The sequence below is a fragment of the Trachemys scripta genome, chromosome 1 (assembly GCF_013100865.1).
Source record: "Trachemys scripta elegans isolate TJP31775 chromosome 1, CAS_Tse_1.0, whole genome shotgun sequence".
NCBI lineage: Eukaryota > Metazoa > Chordata > Testudines > Emydidae > Trachemys > Trachemys scripta.
Window position 1 is genome coordinate 171,326,451 of NC_048298.1, and position 16,383 is coordinate 171,342,833.

The window sequence follows — 16,383 nt, forward strand, 5'->3', positions numbered from 1 at the left end:
TATTTTGCAGACTATAAGTTGGATGTAAATACATTTAGATACATTGAGTACATTTATAGGTGCTGGTATAATGCAATACACTTTAGGCATATAGGTCACTGATTTTACAGATTTCACTGAGAAAATATATGGCTTTTGAAATGTAGCTTTTGGTTCATTTTCAGAATTGAAGCTTAACATTTTCAGCTGAGTTTCTTTGTTGATTTGTAGAAAAATACACCCAAAAACAAACAGCAGAGGGAGCACTTTGACTTCAAAATACAAGGTTTACTGATTTAGCAGATGATTAAGGGAGTTAAAGTAATTAAACTGTGGCATTTATGAAGATTAAGAAATATAGCTGGTTCACAGATACCACAAAAGAAAAAAAAACATTCATGGGGAAAAACTTGCTGAAGACAGCAGCACACAAGGTGATTGTATTTAATCTTGCAGTGAATTGCAAAACAGTTAAATCATCACTGTGTGAGAGAGAGAATTACATTAAAGAAATAAAGAGAAATTGGTAGCTTATTAATAAATAGTTCTTTGCTCTCAGAACCTAGTTCAGTTCCAGATTGAGGACACAACTGTAATGTGTTTGCACGTTTTAGTATATTGCCTAATGAATGTCAATGGAACACACAATAACCCTAATTGCCTGCTATGTTTCTTCAGAGGACAGAGCAGCAGTGATGGCAGAGAGGCATGTCATGCATGTGTCATGCACAGCTTGTTTTTAAATCACACTCAAGCATACCTTTTCTCAGCATTAGAGTCAAGGTATTGGCACAGTAAGGTAGTGAGCCTTTAAATCTCAACAAACATCTAGATAAATACCATTCCTACCCCTTCTGCCCTGGGCACTGCCCTGTAGTCCTTACCTTGCAAGAATGTACCAAACTCTGATAGAGATAAAGATTAGACATATGAAGACATGAAGATTAACATTCAGTTTTCTAATATTTTTGAATTGACAAGCCTGTAAATATCTATAGGCCAGATTGTGTGCTGCACTTGCATAGGGGCAGAGGGATCCTCTCTTTTCCCTTGCATGACTGTTCAACACAATAGCAGCCGTTCCCCTCCCTATGCTAATAAATGTTATTGCCTCTATAGAGCAAGGTAGCTAAAGAGCAGTGGGGAAGAGGCAAGGCAGTGACTCTTCTCCCTTCTGTATTGGCCTGGCACATCAGAGACTATTCTGCAGAAGTGGCACTGCGGAACTGTGTTTCTGTATTGTGTACAATCTCCCTGATGCTCCTGCTGGAGCAGTGTGGTTCTGTGCTGCCCCAATTTTGTAGCTAAATGCCATAACCTAAAATCTCCCTCATAAAAACTTTCCCCTTTTAGGGCTAGAGTTGCATCATAGGTATTTTGAAAAATATATTTTCATCTCATCAGTTCAGATTTTACAAGTGATCGAGCCAGGAAATATTGCCCATGCCATATGTTCATTTCTTTTGCTCACCTGAGCATATAGTATGTTGCACAATACTTCGGAGCACAGGAAACACATTTGATCAACTTTTGAAGCAGTGTAGTTTCTGGCATAAAATCTTTACTCTGAGTTCCAAACCTTCAAGCTCAGACTCGCACTTTCCCTGCATAAAATATATTTGTAAGGTTTTTGGGAGGCTCAGCATCCTCCCCCATTTTACATACTGTATAAAAGGTGCTGTCTTCTAACATTGGTACACGGTATTTCTGAAACTTGGATTGACATTACAATCGCTCCACCCACTTTCCTCCCGGTTGGCATGAGTGAAGTGTAGACTTCCCCTCTGCAGTATTCAGAAAGTTCCGAGACAAAAGGAGAGACTTTTTTGGCTGTTCCAACCACAGCTCCCATACAGAAACCCTTCTTAGGACTTGAAAGGTTCAGAGAACCTTACCTCATCCTTGTGTACCCGGGGTGATTTTCAGTCTATATGCAGAGCACTAGGTAAGCCATGGACAGGAATGACAAATCAGCTGCACTGCCCAAAAAACTAAATAACAGCACATTTATTTCATATTTACAAAGAAAATAAATCCATAAAAATATGTTTGCCTAGTACATGTTGTTTGTCTGATAGTAAGTCATGCCCAGGGCCAGCTCCAGCATTTCTGCCGCCCCAAGCCAAAAAAAAAAAAAAGCCACGATCGCAATCGTGACCGGCGGCAGCAATTGAGGAAAAAAAAAAAAAAGCCGCGATCGGCAGCGGCAGGTCCTTCGCTCCTAGAGGGAGTGAGGGACCTGCCGCCCCCGAATTGCCGCACATGCCGCCCCTCTCCCTTGGCCGCCCCAAGCACCTGCTTGTTAAGCTGGTGCCTGGAGCGAGCCCTGGTCATATGCTAAATTGTCAGATGGCACATACAGCATAGAAATAAATATATATTTAGCAGATTAATATTGTAATGCAGTTTTAGGAATCAAACTTAAGCCCATGGCACTGACAGACTGGTTACCCCATAACCAACTGCTGGTGCAGTTTGCAGTCTCAGTTTCCAGTTTAAAGGGATTAACATATTTTAGTTGAAAAAGCATTATATCCAATATTTTCACAATAGATATCTATTTTTTCTGGACTCAGCGACTAACTTTTGTGCTGTTTACAATGGTAGCCCTTAAAATTTGCCCATTATGCCTGTGTTAAATAGATATGTTCCTTTTGTTTCTGAAGTCTTCCCCTCTAGTTCTGTATACCTACCTACTGCAGGAAATAATTCAAACACAGCAATGGCTGAGATTACCTAACTTCAAATACTTATTTAGTTATCAGAAGCAATTGTCAGGTTTTTAGGGGTCACTACTGTATGTGAAGCTTTGTAATATGCACAATGTTGTCAGTGAAAAAAACAGTATGTGGGCTGGAGATTCAACAAAACATTCATCAAAGTTTATTTAGTGCTCACTAGAAAACCTGCAATAACTTGGAAACCCTGCAGCTGGAATACAAATCTTTTAGCTGATGACATGATATATCATCCAATATTCAGCCAACATGCAGCAATGCAGACTTATGATTTTCAAAGGTGCTGAGCATTCACTATTCCTATGGACTTCAGTAGGAGCTACTTGTGTTCCACAATTTTTGTGGAAAAAGTTTTGGTTTTTGAGAAATTTTTCAATCAGAACCCCCCTTATTTGTCATTGTTGTTTTCCCTCCTTCCTCTTCCTTTTTTTTTCTACAACAACCCCCACTTGTTTTTGTCCCCCCCCCCATTTTTTCCATGTTGCCACTGAAAATTGGGGAAAAATTGAAAAACACTACAGTTCAGTTTTCAGATTTTTGATGAAAAATCAGAAAATTTAATAAAATTCTAAATTTTTCACAGAAACATTCTTACTCTTTCTCAACAAGGCCTACTGTTTGTTAATACCCATATGATGATCAAAACATTATGTTGGTTTCTTTCTACCGTAATTTACCAAAGAATATCAATATTTTATGGAGATGTCTGGGAGTCATTACATATACCAATTCTTCTTCTTCTTTTGTATGGCTAGACAAGTGATTAGCAATGTTCAAAGAACTAAGTCCAGATTAGTGGCCATATACCAATTAAAATATATTTTATAAGAGATGTGATAAGTATGAATTGCCTAAACCTTTACTATTCATAGTACAAACTTTTTTATGTTAGACAGCCTTTTGAGAAGATCATAGGAATCAATTTAATAACACTGTTGCTTAATTTATGAAATTACCATACTTTGTTTTTTTAAAGACCAGGACTTCTAAACATCAGTGAACCTGCCCCTCAACCATGGCTAGCAGATACGTGGCCCAACACTGGTAACAACCACAATGACTGCCCCATCAACTGCTGCACCTCCGCCAATGGAAACAGTGATAGCAACCTCACAACGTACAGTCGACCAGGTTAGATACTTTTACTAGTTAACAAGAGACCTATTTTACACTGAATTCTTACAACCAGTCTCATTCATACTTCTACAGAGTTAGTTTTAGTCCCTTATCATGCATGTTGTAGCAGACTGTGTCCAGAATTTCATCAAACTGAGGATAGGCCATAAAATTTTATGTGTTGGTGTGACAGCTATAGTATTTGGCCCAGAGGTTGATACTGGTGACCTCTAGAGATAAAAGCATGAGGTGCTACACTTTGAGCTAAAGAGCCAAGACTCTGTAGCTAGAGGCAGTAACAACTTGTATTGGCATGGGGGAGGACCTGTTTTCACCGGTAAATTACAATACCACATATAATTTTAAACTTTGTGTTATGTGCCAGCATAGTTCGGAGTTCCTACTTCATTCTGTACAGCTGCAGCTGCTAAACTTGGGTTGGCTGATTCTCAAGATGGTTTTATTAGCCCAGTTCCTCTTGCTGCTACTGTCACATTTGCCCACCAAGGTGTCTCTCCATTATGGTGCCCACAAAATCACTGCACCTTAAACACAAGCTAAATGGGTCTATTAATTGATACAAACCTGGTTTAGTCCATGGAAGACCTAAACTTACTGCAAAACTAGGTATGAATGAACTCATTCTAATCAAATAAGAAACAACCTGAATTGGCTCCCAAAATTCAAACTGAACTCAACATTTCTTGAGTTTGAAAAGTCCAAATAAATTTTATTTTTGACGCAGCTCTGCACTTCCTAATACTGGCTAGGACCAAAATTAGAAATGCCAATATGTTACTGGAGAGGTTTTAATGCCTATTCCTGGGATGACCAGAAACAAGAAATGCCTTATCATATCAAAGTCTGCTCATATGAGATTTCCAGTCTAGTTTTGCACATTCAAACCTTTTGTTGTTCACTCATTGCTATGCAAACTCCTTCATTTGGGTGACTGGGTGTTATATTGTTTGTTTGTTTGTTTGTCTGTAAAGATTATATTATAGAGAACAACTAATTGTGTTGACTCTGGAAAGCAAAATATAAAATGTAGGGATAAATTGAGGCTCTTGGGGGCAAGGGCAGCACAAGGAGGACAACAAAAGCATGTCAGTGACTGAACACTTTAGAGGGAGACATTATGGGTGAATAATGCTTCCTGCTCTCTGGTGGTGCACGCTGGGTGGCATACACCGTGAAGCAGCACTTGCTATACATTTTAAAAAAAATGGAACTGAAATTCTCTTTACTCTGACCCAATTAGTGCTTGCCAGTGAGTCAGGAGTGGGAATCTTTGGCCACTTCTTTACCCAAGCAGACACATCCCTTCTTGGGCATGGAGCACTGCCAGTAAAACTGGTTGGCTTTCACTGTTTGCATTCCCCATCACTTTGCAGTCAGGTTATGACTTCCTGCAAAACGTGGAAGCATTGGAGAGACATGGTGTTCCCTCTAAGTCTAATGTAATTACTGCAAGGCCAGCCATAAACTGATGATGGTCATTCACTTAGTCCCAGTGTCTTGTCTGACAGTGGCCGGTACCAGATGCTTCAAAGGAAGGTTTGAGATTTTTAATAAGAGACTTGTGGAATAATGTGCACATGGATTACATTATTACAAGTACCTAGATAGGAAGGGGATTTCTGATAATAAAGGGCTCTTTAATCTAGCAGGCAAAGTCATAACAAGGTCCATTGGCTGGAAGATGAAGCCAGACAAATTCAGACTAGAAATAAGGCACACATTTTTAATAGTGAGAATAATAATCACTGGAACAATTTACTGAGGAATGTGGTGGATTCTCTATCACTTTATCGTTAAATCACAGCTATCTCCCTAAATCTAAATCTTTCTAAAAATATATGCTCTAGCTCAACTGGAAGTTATGGGTTTGATGCAGGAATCATTTGGTAAAATTCTATGGCCTTTGTTACACAGGAGGTCAGAATTGATTATCATAATGATCCCTTCTGGGCGTAATATCTATGAATCTTCGTAACCCCTTCAGTTTGTAGTTGTCTTATGCCATGAAGCACAAAGGCTTATATCCCTTACATATAAAAATGTAACTAATTACCCATGTACATTTCTAATATAATCTTATAAGTATAGTACTGAATAGGAACCCTACTTTATAGGGACAGCTTCTTTGTAAAAGTAGTTGGGAATATAAAATTCACATTTGATAAAATACATTTTCTGTTATATAGGTAAGCAAACATTGTTTGTTGTAGGTGATCATGAAAAAAAGTAAAGGGAGAGGCAAAAATGAAAAAAAAATAAGTAACAAAAGTCAAGAAGTTGAAGAGTATGTAGAGCGATAAATAAATAACAGCTCACATGTGAAAGAAAAATAAATCAAAGGGTAAAATCTTTTTTAAAAAATTGAAGCTGAAGGGCATGAAGTTGGCAGTGAATAAGTTGTATGTAATGGCATGTACTGCTCACATCCCTTAACCATTACAATGGGGATGAATGATTTTATTTTTGTATTTTACTGCTTTTACACAGAATTTTTTTCCTGAAAGAAGTGTGTATGTTAGAGAATGTTTTGGAAATGTACATGTTCATTTCATAGAATGTAGAGGCTAAATCCTAAAATGCTTACTTAATTTTTACTCACTATTTTGGCTGGAGTTTGCCCTGACTAAGGACTTTGGGATTTGTCCCTAGGTTAACATACAGCAGTTACATTTTGTTAAAAGAGCAACTATCTTCTTGGTAATTATGTAATTACCATTACATATACAAATTGGTAAATGATAACACACATTTAACGGTCATTCTGTGCTGGTTTCCTAATAACCCCATATATACAAATCTGCTAACTCTGTTACTAGTACTCACCACCCTTCTGGTGGATTGGATATAGAAGGGAAACAAATGCTGTGAAAGTAAAGTCTGTGCTAGTCACAGGGGAGCACATGGGGCTCCTGAAGGACAAGTATGCTGACCCAGCGTTTAATACCAGGGCTGAGTTCTAGAATTGTGGTTAGAATGTCAGCACGAGCCTGATTACTGTGAGACTGTCACTGAGTGCTAACTTTGTGGCAAGGTAACTACTAGGAGGGTGAATTCACTCTTATTTATACTGAATAATGTGCCAGAGGCAATAATATGTATGATTAATAAGACCCAAAGTAATTATGATTAGCATGTGGTGCAACCCTTCCAAGAATGCTTTCCTATCTTTTTCTTTGAAGCTCATACATGTTATTGTGCTAGAATGCAATGTTCTATTGAAGTCTTGTTAAACAGGTTCTGAGACCCCTTTCATAATGTACTGTATCTCTTCATTAATGATTTCTATCTCTGTATAACCATTGTTTTAAAAAAAATGCAGAGAAGAATCCATAAAGACCTCTTTTCCTTTGTCTGAAGTCTGACAGGGTTTAAAATGTTGTGTGTTGAATGTGGACATAAGACAGTTGTTTTGTATTTTTGCTCCAACTCGCAAGTGTTTTTTATTTACACACACAAATTGTCCTAAGTATGCTCAATTGTGTTTTTAATTATTAAGATGCCAAAAATTTTTGAGAATAGTGCCCCAAAATTAAAATGTTCATATTGCCAACCTAAGAGCAGCAGAAAAGACATGAACATTACTGTAGGGACAAATTTAGCAGAACTGAATTTACAGGGGCGCCAAACAGAGGAGTTTACTTTGGATCTCGATAATTGTATATGGAGAAATAGATGAGAAATAACAAAATTCTCTGAGCCCGTGTTTTTGTATAGTAACCTAAAAGGTAAATAAAGTCCAATGGGTTATTTATTTATAAGTTATATTATTACAACCCCATTTCTGCTTCACAGAATCAGGTCATATAGTTGTGCACAAAAATATTTGTAAAGCGTATTGCACATGAAGATATAGCGAGTAACTGAACAGAATGACCTTTTCTTTTTCCTTCCCCCTGTGGTTAGCTGATTGTATAGCAAATTACAACAACCAGCTGGAAAGCAAGCAAACAAACCTGATGCTGCCTGAGTCAACTGTTTATGGTGATGTGGACTTGAGCAACAAAATCAATGAGATGAAAACCTTCAATAGCCCAAATCTAAAGGATGGAAGATTTGTCAACCAACCTGGGCAGCCCACTCCTTATGCAACCACTCAGCTCATCCAATCAAGCATCAGCAATAATGTTAACAGCAGCAGTGGGGATACAAATGAGAAACACTGGAAACCCTCTGTTCAGCAAAAACAAGAGGTTGCACCCATACAGTACAACATTATGGAGCAAAACAAATTAAACAAAGGTGAAGAGCTTTTAGCTTTTTTACTCTTGTTTATTCATCAGATGATCATCAGCCTTCTGGTGCTGGGAGACCAAAGCTTGTCAGGACTAGTAAACGTAAACCTCTCTGGTGCTTCTTGCTTATTCCTTTGTAGATTTAGAAATTCCCAGTAAACAGTGTCAAAGAGTTAATTAGCACTCCAATAACCTTCGAAGATTGAATTTATTATAACAAATAACTAGCTGTAACTTTAAAGAGAATTAAATAAAATATATTTTCATATGGCTTTGTGATTAATTTAAATGTAATAGTAGGTGCTTAATTGGTTAGGACAGAGACCAGATCTTTTATTCATAAGACCAATGCATGGTAGTCACGTTATACTCTACCTTAAATTTTAAATAGATCAACATCCCCTTATCAGTCATGAATAGAGGCAGGCTAATTAAATCTACATCTTCATGTAAACAAATGGAATTTTTGCACATCAAACTGTGTAAAATTATATTGTGTTGTACACTGGGGACAGAAATGGACCACTCCAATTAATTTTAGCTTTATACCTAGCAAGCTTCCAATTCATATTCAGAGGGAATGCTGTGGGAAAAAAAATCTGGATACTAAATTTCCTTTGTTCTGACTGCAGTTTGTGGGTTCAGAAGCTAAAAATAAATTGATTTCAGTGTAAACTTGAAACATCAGAATGTACTTTTGTGGCCTTAGGGGCACGTTACTCCAATGTGATGCGTGTGACTTGGAAGAAATAGGTATGTGATTTCTTGCTAGTCTTCAGGCTACCATGCAACCTGCTTTAATAACCTGCTTTGCAAAGCAGTGCCCCTAGGAACTGGATCCATTCTACCTGTGAACTTTTTGAACAGATCGTTGTAACTTGTATGATCACATAGTGATATTGAAAAGGTGTCCAGCAAAAAGACGTTTCATTACAGAAGGTTGGTTTCATCTATTTCCTACCTGACCTACTTACCCACAAAGTAGTTGAGAGGGCCATATAAAATGTGACACCGCCTTTTGACATAACCAAGTCAAAGGGAAAATTCATTTTTTTTTTCTGGCTCCAAGCTGTAGTGTGAGGGGTTTATCTTTTTGTAATAATGCTTATGCACTCACTTTTCTGTGATGACCTTATGTATTCCATTTCAGTTTCAAAATTAAAATGTTTGGATTTTATGACTAAGAAGACATTGTCTCTTTCAGATGGTATATATTACAGCTGCATATTTTCTAGCATATTGTGCTATGAAAAGACCCCATTAAAGCATTGTCCGCTGACAGTCATATATACATATTTCAGTGTTGATTTATTGTTTATCCTCTGTGTAAACAGATATGGAATGCAGGGCTTCAACATGAAGTGTGGAATTCAGCTAGACTGAGAAGCTATTACAGAATACATTCTGGTGTGGGATTTATCATTTTGCTCCTTTTTTTTCTCCCCGTGCTTACATTATCAAAAGCATGTCTGCAGCAGATGGGGACTGGATTCTTAGCTACTTTGTATGGGGTTTTTTTATGAGTCAATAGTCTGATCTTGGATTTCTTATTTTCTAAGTCAAAACCATCTCGCTGACAATTTTACCTATAGGTTTTATAAAGAGAAATAACCATGTTGATGAGTTCCATGCTGTGCTTCATTGTCAGTACTTTATGTCCAATGGTTCTCTTTGTCTTTATTTTATTTGGACTATGAAAAGCAACTCATCTCCTTGCTAGTCTTCTGTAAATTATACACACTTCTTAAGCAAGAAAACATTGTATTGTCTGATGAACATTTTATCCCTGAGAAATTTTTGTAGGTCTGATTGCCAAATCTAGCATTTAAAAATAAAATCCCTGTAATTAAATGTTCATCCAAAGCTTCAGAATTGGATAGGCCAGTTATTGTAGCTGTTAATAGTAAAAACTGTGTCAGCACTATCTGGCAGTCTTCCTGGATACTATAGAGACATTGGACCAAGTTCTCTGCTGGTGTAAACTGACTTCAGTGGAATTTGGCTCTTGTCGGGTTACACTCACTTCCATGCAAAAATATGGCATAAGCCTGTGTGCGCTTTGGGACTTGAGTATGCCATAGGTACTGTGCCTAGGGTTGAATTTCACCCTAAGTGTATGTCTACACTGCAATTGGACAACTGCAGCTGGCCCATGCCAGTTGATTTGGGCTCACAGGGCTTGGGCTAAGGGACTGTAGCCTGAGCTCTGGCATCCTCCCTCCTCGCAGGGTCCTAGAGCCCAGGCTTGAGCACAAACATCGACACTGCAATTAAACAATCCCTTAGCACAAGCACCACAAGCCCAAGTCAGCTTGCAGAGGCCAACCACAACGTGTCCAGGTGCAGTGCAGCCATATCTGTAATGACCATGGACCTTTTCTTGGTGTAGCTACTGAGTTGCCCTAAAACTTTGGAAACCTGTGGGTAATAGAAATTAAAGGAAAAGATAGGAGCAAAACCAATATGGGGAGGGTTAAAAGATTTCTCCCCTGCCCATGCTTCCTCATCAACATGTTCAGTGGGTCTTTTTGTCTGTTATGAAGCAGAAATTCACAGGAAATAGTTTATGTGAAGGGAATATTAACTGTATTATTAAACCTACAGATTACAGAGTAAATGACAATAATGCTCCAACTATTCCATACAACCAGTCATATGACCAGAATACAGGAGGGTCCTACAACAGTTCAGATCGGGGGAGTAGTACATCTGGTGAGTATATCCATACCAAGCTACAGTCTGCTAAAATAAAATATGGTTCTGTTATTGTTACCATATTTGATGGAACTGTATATGTAGTCAGTATTAATTGCCTGATTTGCAAAACTGCTGAGCATCCACATCTCCCATTGGAGGAAATACAACAGCAACTCTGTTGGGTCGGAATTAACATCCATAATCTATGGTTGCCTCCTCTTTACTACTTAAAATAAAGTATCGGCTAGTTGATTAATGCCATCTAGAATTGTGAAAGCCGTATACTGCAGTATACTTTGGATTTCCTAACGTGGGTCCTCCACTGTTTGACATCTTGGCCTCCCAAGAGCCAATTCTGTACAAAAGTCCTTCTCAGAAATTTCAAAGAATGCTGGATATAAACCCACATACTTCCCTTACTGGAAAGGCACCAGACTCCCTTCCCTACTTTATTATTGTATATTGCACTTACTGAAAACACCAGAACATTTGTTTTATGCATATCAAAACTAGTTTCAGTAAATTTTGCATCTGTAATTTTTTAACTCTGATACCATACAATTTAGTTGAAAGAACTGAAAAAATTCCTCTGTTTTTATTTACACCAACTCAGTGACTATTTATCAAAACTAATCTTACTGATAATTCAGATTTAGACAGTAGAGAATTAAAGAAGAATTTTGTTTCTTACAGTGCCTTTCATATGCAGAGTATCCAAGAGCCCTTTGCAAAAGATTTCCTTGCAAAAAACCTTGTTCTTGCTTACCTTTTGCTTTCATCTGGGGTGGCCCAAATGCCTTTTTCCTAACCCGTGTTTGATCTTAATCTAACTATCCTAACCTAACACTACTCTGGCAATCTAAATGTGTTTTAGTGTAAATGGGACCCAGTATTTTCTGTCTTCGGGTGGTACTCTCAACTGTTTATTTGGGGTATAGTGATATATCCCCAAATAATAGCAAGCCTCTTAAACCTCCAGAATTCCCAAAAAGAACCTTCTGGCAGTGGGCAGCTTGCCCAATTCTATAGCAACAGGATCTGCTGAATCCCAGTTCTACAGCATTCAGACTTGAAACACAAAGCAATACCTCTTAGGGGATATGAACCCATGTGAATTAAGGGTGGGGGGCATATTATTTACCGTGCTGACACTTAATATGTTTATTCATAACAATGACAAATTATAGCCCTACACCAAGGACTCCAGCAGGAATGAAACAACGTGACCAGAGCAATAAATTAATTGTGCTGAATCTAATATATATATATATATATTGGAGGATAAGGAACAAAATGCAGATTATGGTCTCCTTGGGACAATTAGGGTCTTGCTTGACACAATACGGTACTGATGTACGAGTAAAACAATAGTGAACAGCTAAAACATACTGGTATGTAGCAGTCAATGTGGAGCAATAATGAGCTGAAATATTGTTCATAGGAACACAATCTAGGAGACAGTGGCACAATTACACAATAACTTCAACATCCTTAATTATGTGGGTAGGGTAAACTATGCTAGATATTAAAAGAAAAACTTCTGCTTACCTAAGGAAGTTAATATGAAGAAGAATCATTTCAAAATTTCTATTATTTTTTTTAAAAGAAATCAAACTAAAAACAGTTTTCAAAGAGTTAACAATAAAAATGACAAAGTATACAAATTAACACAGAGAAAATGTAGAGTTAGTTTTGATTACAGATAGTATTCTAGTCAAAATTCAGCACCTGAATAATTGGTGAGTAAAGCTGGATTGCTGGTAAAGCTGGATTGTTAAAGCTACATCATTCTACTATAAGCCATAATTTCTCATTAACAGTGTCTGAAAACATTCACACCATACTTCATCAGGTTTTTTTTTTTAGTTATTTTAGTTCTTCCAGCAATTATTTTCAACTCCACCTGCCATTCAGACTAAAATTAGTAATTTCATTGTGCCTAAAACATTTCAGTGGACATATACAAATTGCATATATTCAGTGACTTAATGCAACAGTGGAACTTTAATAGATCATATCTGTATCCTATTGTATTTTAGGTTCCAGCAATTAAATAACAGAAAGGCACTTTAGAAAATATGTCTACAGCTCATTTGTTTTAGATCATAATCTATAATGTAATTAATAGCTGTGGGAAGATCATTCTTAATGATACTGCTTGTAAAATTCATTTATGATTTTATTGTATTTTAGCTATTTATTAAGGTATGAATACTGTGTGTTTTGTCCTTGTTGTATTAAAGTTTCTGGTTAAAATTAACTGCAGCAAAATGTGGAATTGGTTTTATGATGAAACTGCAATTATGAGGTTATGTATACAGAGAGGAACAGAACTTGCTCCCAGTCAAGTCAATAGTAAAATCCACATTGACTTCAATAGGAGCGGGAATGATTCCTGATTCCTACCCCCGCCCTCCCGCGGGGGAGATGGCAAAGTAATTAAGGGAAAGGAGATAATTAAAAGCATTTTTTAAAATATATTATTGTTTATTCTTAGGGAGTCAAGGACACAAGAAGGGTGCCCGCACCCCAAAGGTACCAAAACAGGCTGGCATGAACTGGGCAGATCTACTTCCACCTCCCCCAGCACACCCTCCTCCCCACAGCAATAGTGAAGATTACAGTCTTTCTGTAGATGAAAGGTAAGAAAAACGAACAAGTCATCCTTTTATCATTTTGCTGATGAGATATCTCAAATTGATTTAATTTAATTTGTGTTCTGCCAACGTGATAATGAAGTTTTCCTTCAATCCACTTTGGATGTTCCTGAGCTACATACAGTATTATTAAAATACAAAAAAAGGCTTTTGATGGGATTGTGCCTCTGTCAATGCATCTTTATCAATTGATGCTCTGTGTTGTTTGGATTTTAGCATGTTTTTTTCTTTTTTCCATGAGGGAATGAAGTGGCCACAAAGGTTTGCATTGTACTCAATGACGGGCCATATTTAGCAATATAATACACAACCTGTTGAATAAATTCGATTAGACAGGTTCAATATTTGTAGACCGCTAGAGATCTGTGATGAAATCCTGGCTCCTTATGAAGTCAATGGGAGTTTTGCCATTAAGATAATAGGGCCAGGATTTTATCCCTTGGATTTAACTAAACGTACTCAATATTTTTAAAAGAATGAAAATTAAATACAGATATTCCAGTGGTTAAATTGTTGTTTTCTTGAAATGACATGGCCTCGTTCTTGGCATTTTGCCTGTAATGGTAAGATCCAGAAAGCAAGTAGTTCCACAGTTTTAACAATTTGAAAATCTCTGACCATTTGAGCTAGAATAATGTATAGTAGATTCTGTGGACCAGATCTTCATGCTTATTAAATCTGCATTTAATACATCTGGTGGTATATTTTTCATCTAATACATTATTTAAAAATATTGAAGTCATTTGTCAAATAATTTATCCATTTAATTATGTTTAGTAGCATCCAACCAGTTCTATAACTTGACTACTGTTTGTCAAATAAATTGACACACAATAATATTCACTGAATAATATATTTACCAAATATTTTTCTGTTCTTTGATTGGCCCTAATATCCATATTAGTCACCTAGCAGCTACTATAGACACCTACAGGTCTCATGGGATAATTGGGAAATGAAAACCTGGCCAAACTGAAGTCAATGGCAAAGCCCTTTTGACTTCAGTGGGATCAGGATCTTTCCCCTAGCCCTTTATGAGAAGAGGACTTATAAGAAGTGTGATTTTTGCCTGGCTATGTATATGTATATAAGATATATTTTTATTGCATCAAACAAGTTTGATTTAAGCTACAGTCCTCATATTTTAAAAAAAAACTGTTTCTTAGTTATGACCAAGAAATTCCATGTCCAGTGCCGCCTGCAAGGATGTATCTACAGCAGGATGAGCTAGAGGAAGAAGAAGATGATGAGCGAGGTCCTACACCTCCAGTCCGAGGAGCAGCTTCCTCTCCCGCAGCTGTCTCCTACAGCCACCAGTCTACTGCCACTCTAACACCTTCACCCCAAGAAGAACTACAGCCCATGTTACAGGATTGTCAGGAGGAAATAAGCCACATGCAACACCAACCTGACCGGAGGTATGTTGCCGCAAACATGCAGAGGTGACAGATGAAATTCCACTCCCACTGAAGTCAATGACAAAACTCCCATTGAATTCAAGGGACCAGGATTTCACCCAACATATTTACTCTGCTTATATTTAATTTACAAATTGGGAAGATTTGACTATGTATATTCTTAGAGCTAGGTAATTAAGTTGCTTTAATATTGTAACATGAAAGGAAATGCAGTATATCATCTTATGTTACATACAGTGCTGACACAAGTTAAATGCACAGTCATCAGGATACTAAAGTGGTATCGTTAACACAATTTACCATATAATTACAGTTCCATTGTTTCCAATAGATTTACTGCATTATTACCATAAAATAGCTTGCATTATTTCACAGTAACTGTGCAATTAACTTGTCACCAATGTGTATGAATATATATAAATATATAATTTCTATAACCTATAGGTTTTCCTCCTTTCATAAATCTTACTGCAGTAAATTACTGCTTGTGAAATTTCCTTAATGTTCCCACCGTCCGTCATTTTTTAAAGAAAGATGAACATTAATAAGATCTATATTTGTTCCAGGGAAATTTTGCTTCCTTTCTCAGTTTACTGCACCCTTGCAGCTTCTGTTCTATTTAAAATAAAAAAAAAAAAAGAAAAGTGAATTCTAACTAACTGTGACACTTGATTAGCTTGCTGTTTTGTTGAGATAATAGAGCTTTTGTATCCAGGATCATATTCTTTGTAGATTTTCCCTTCCACACCCACCATTAGCTTATATATATTAAATTTATGATAAACCATTAGACTTTTAATATTCCAATCATTTTTATTTAATTTTTGATTATTTTCAAGAATTTCTAGGCTTATTGTTCCAAAGATCAGTTTAGCACGTCTTAATTTTTCATATTTCTTATTCCTGGGCTTATTTCAAAGCAATATGTTTCTAAAGTGTCATCTTGCTGAATTAATTGCTTGAATTTGATTTTGTTAATGTAGCTTTTTATAGGTGTGTTTCCCAGAAAAAGAATGTCTAGTATCATTTTTTTTTCTTTTTCTTTTTTTTTTAGTTTGCCCCTTTTTATTGTAAAGCCAAGCCTGGTACTTTAAACCTTGCTTTTTGAAAATGGCTTCAAATCTGCCTTTAATTTTATCCCCCATGTTTCCTCAATGTTCCTGTTTCTTCCTCTCTACTCTAGTGTTCTGTAACTTTTACCCTCTGTCATGTTCTGCATCTTGTTCTCTTTCTTCCTCCCAGGGCCGGCTCTAGGCACCAGCAAAACAAGCTGGTGCTTGAGGCGGCACATTTTTAGGGGCGGCATTCTGGCGCCGGCCATGCCGCCCCTAAAAATGTGCCCCGGCCGCCCTAGCTCACCTCCTCTCCTGCTGCCACGGCGCACAAAACAGCTGATTTGCGCGCCGCTAATCGCCCTCCCTCCCAGGCTCTCAAGGGAGGGGGAGACTCCGAGTGGCAGCGGCGCGGGCGCCGCTTCTCCCCCTCCCTCCCAGGCTCTCAAGTCTGGGAGGGAGGGGGAGCAGCG

General features: G+C 37.5%; 1 protein-coding gene across 4 annotated transcripts in view; it reads left to right on the forward strand.

The window, feature by feature from the left end:
• Positions 1-16,383, forward strand: part of ROBO1 (roundabout guidance receptor 1) — a 1,057,321-nt gene that overhangs the window by 1,015,973 nt on the left and 24,965 nt on the right. For all 4 annotated transcript variants that reach the window (XM_034792356.1, XM_034792366.1, XM_034792373.1 and 1 more), the window contains 5 exons: positions 3,694-3,848; positions 7,758-8,093; positions 10,691-10,798; positions 13,281-13,425; positions 14,607-14,858. In XM_034792356.1, the coding sequence (XP_034648247.1) occupies positions 3,694-3,848; positions 7,758-8,093; positions 10,691-10,798; positions 13,281-13,425; positions 14,607-14,858 (996 nt within the window). The remainder of the gene's footprint in view (positions 1-3,693; positions 3,849-7,757; positions 8,094-10,690; positions 10,799-13,280; positions 13,426-14,606; positions 14,859-16,383) is intronic.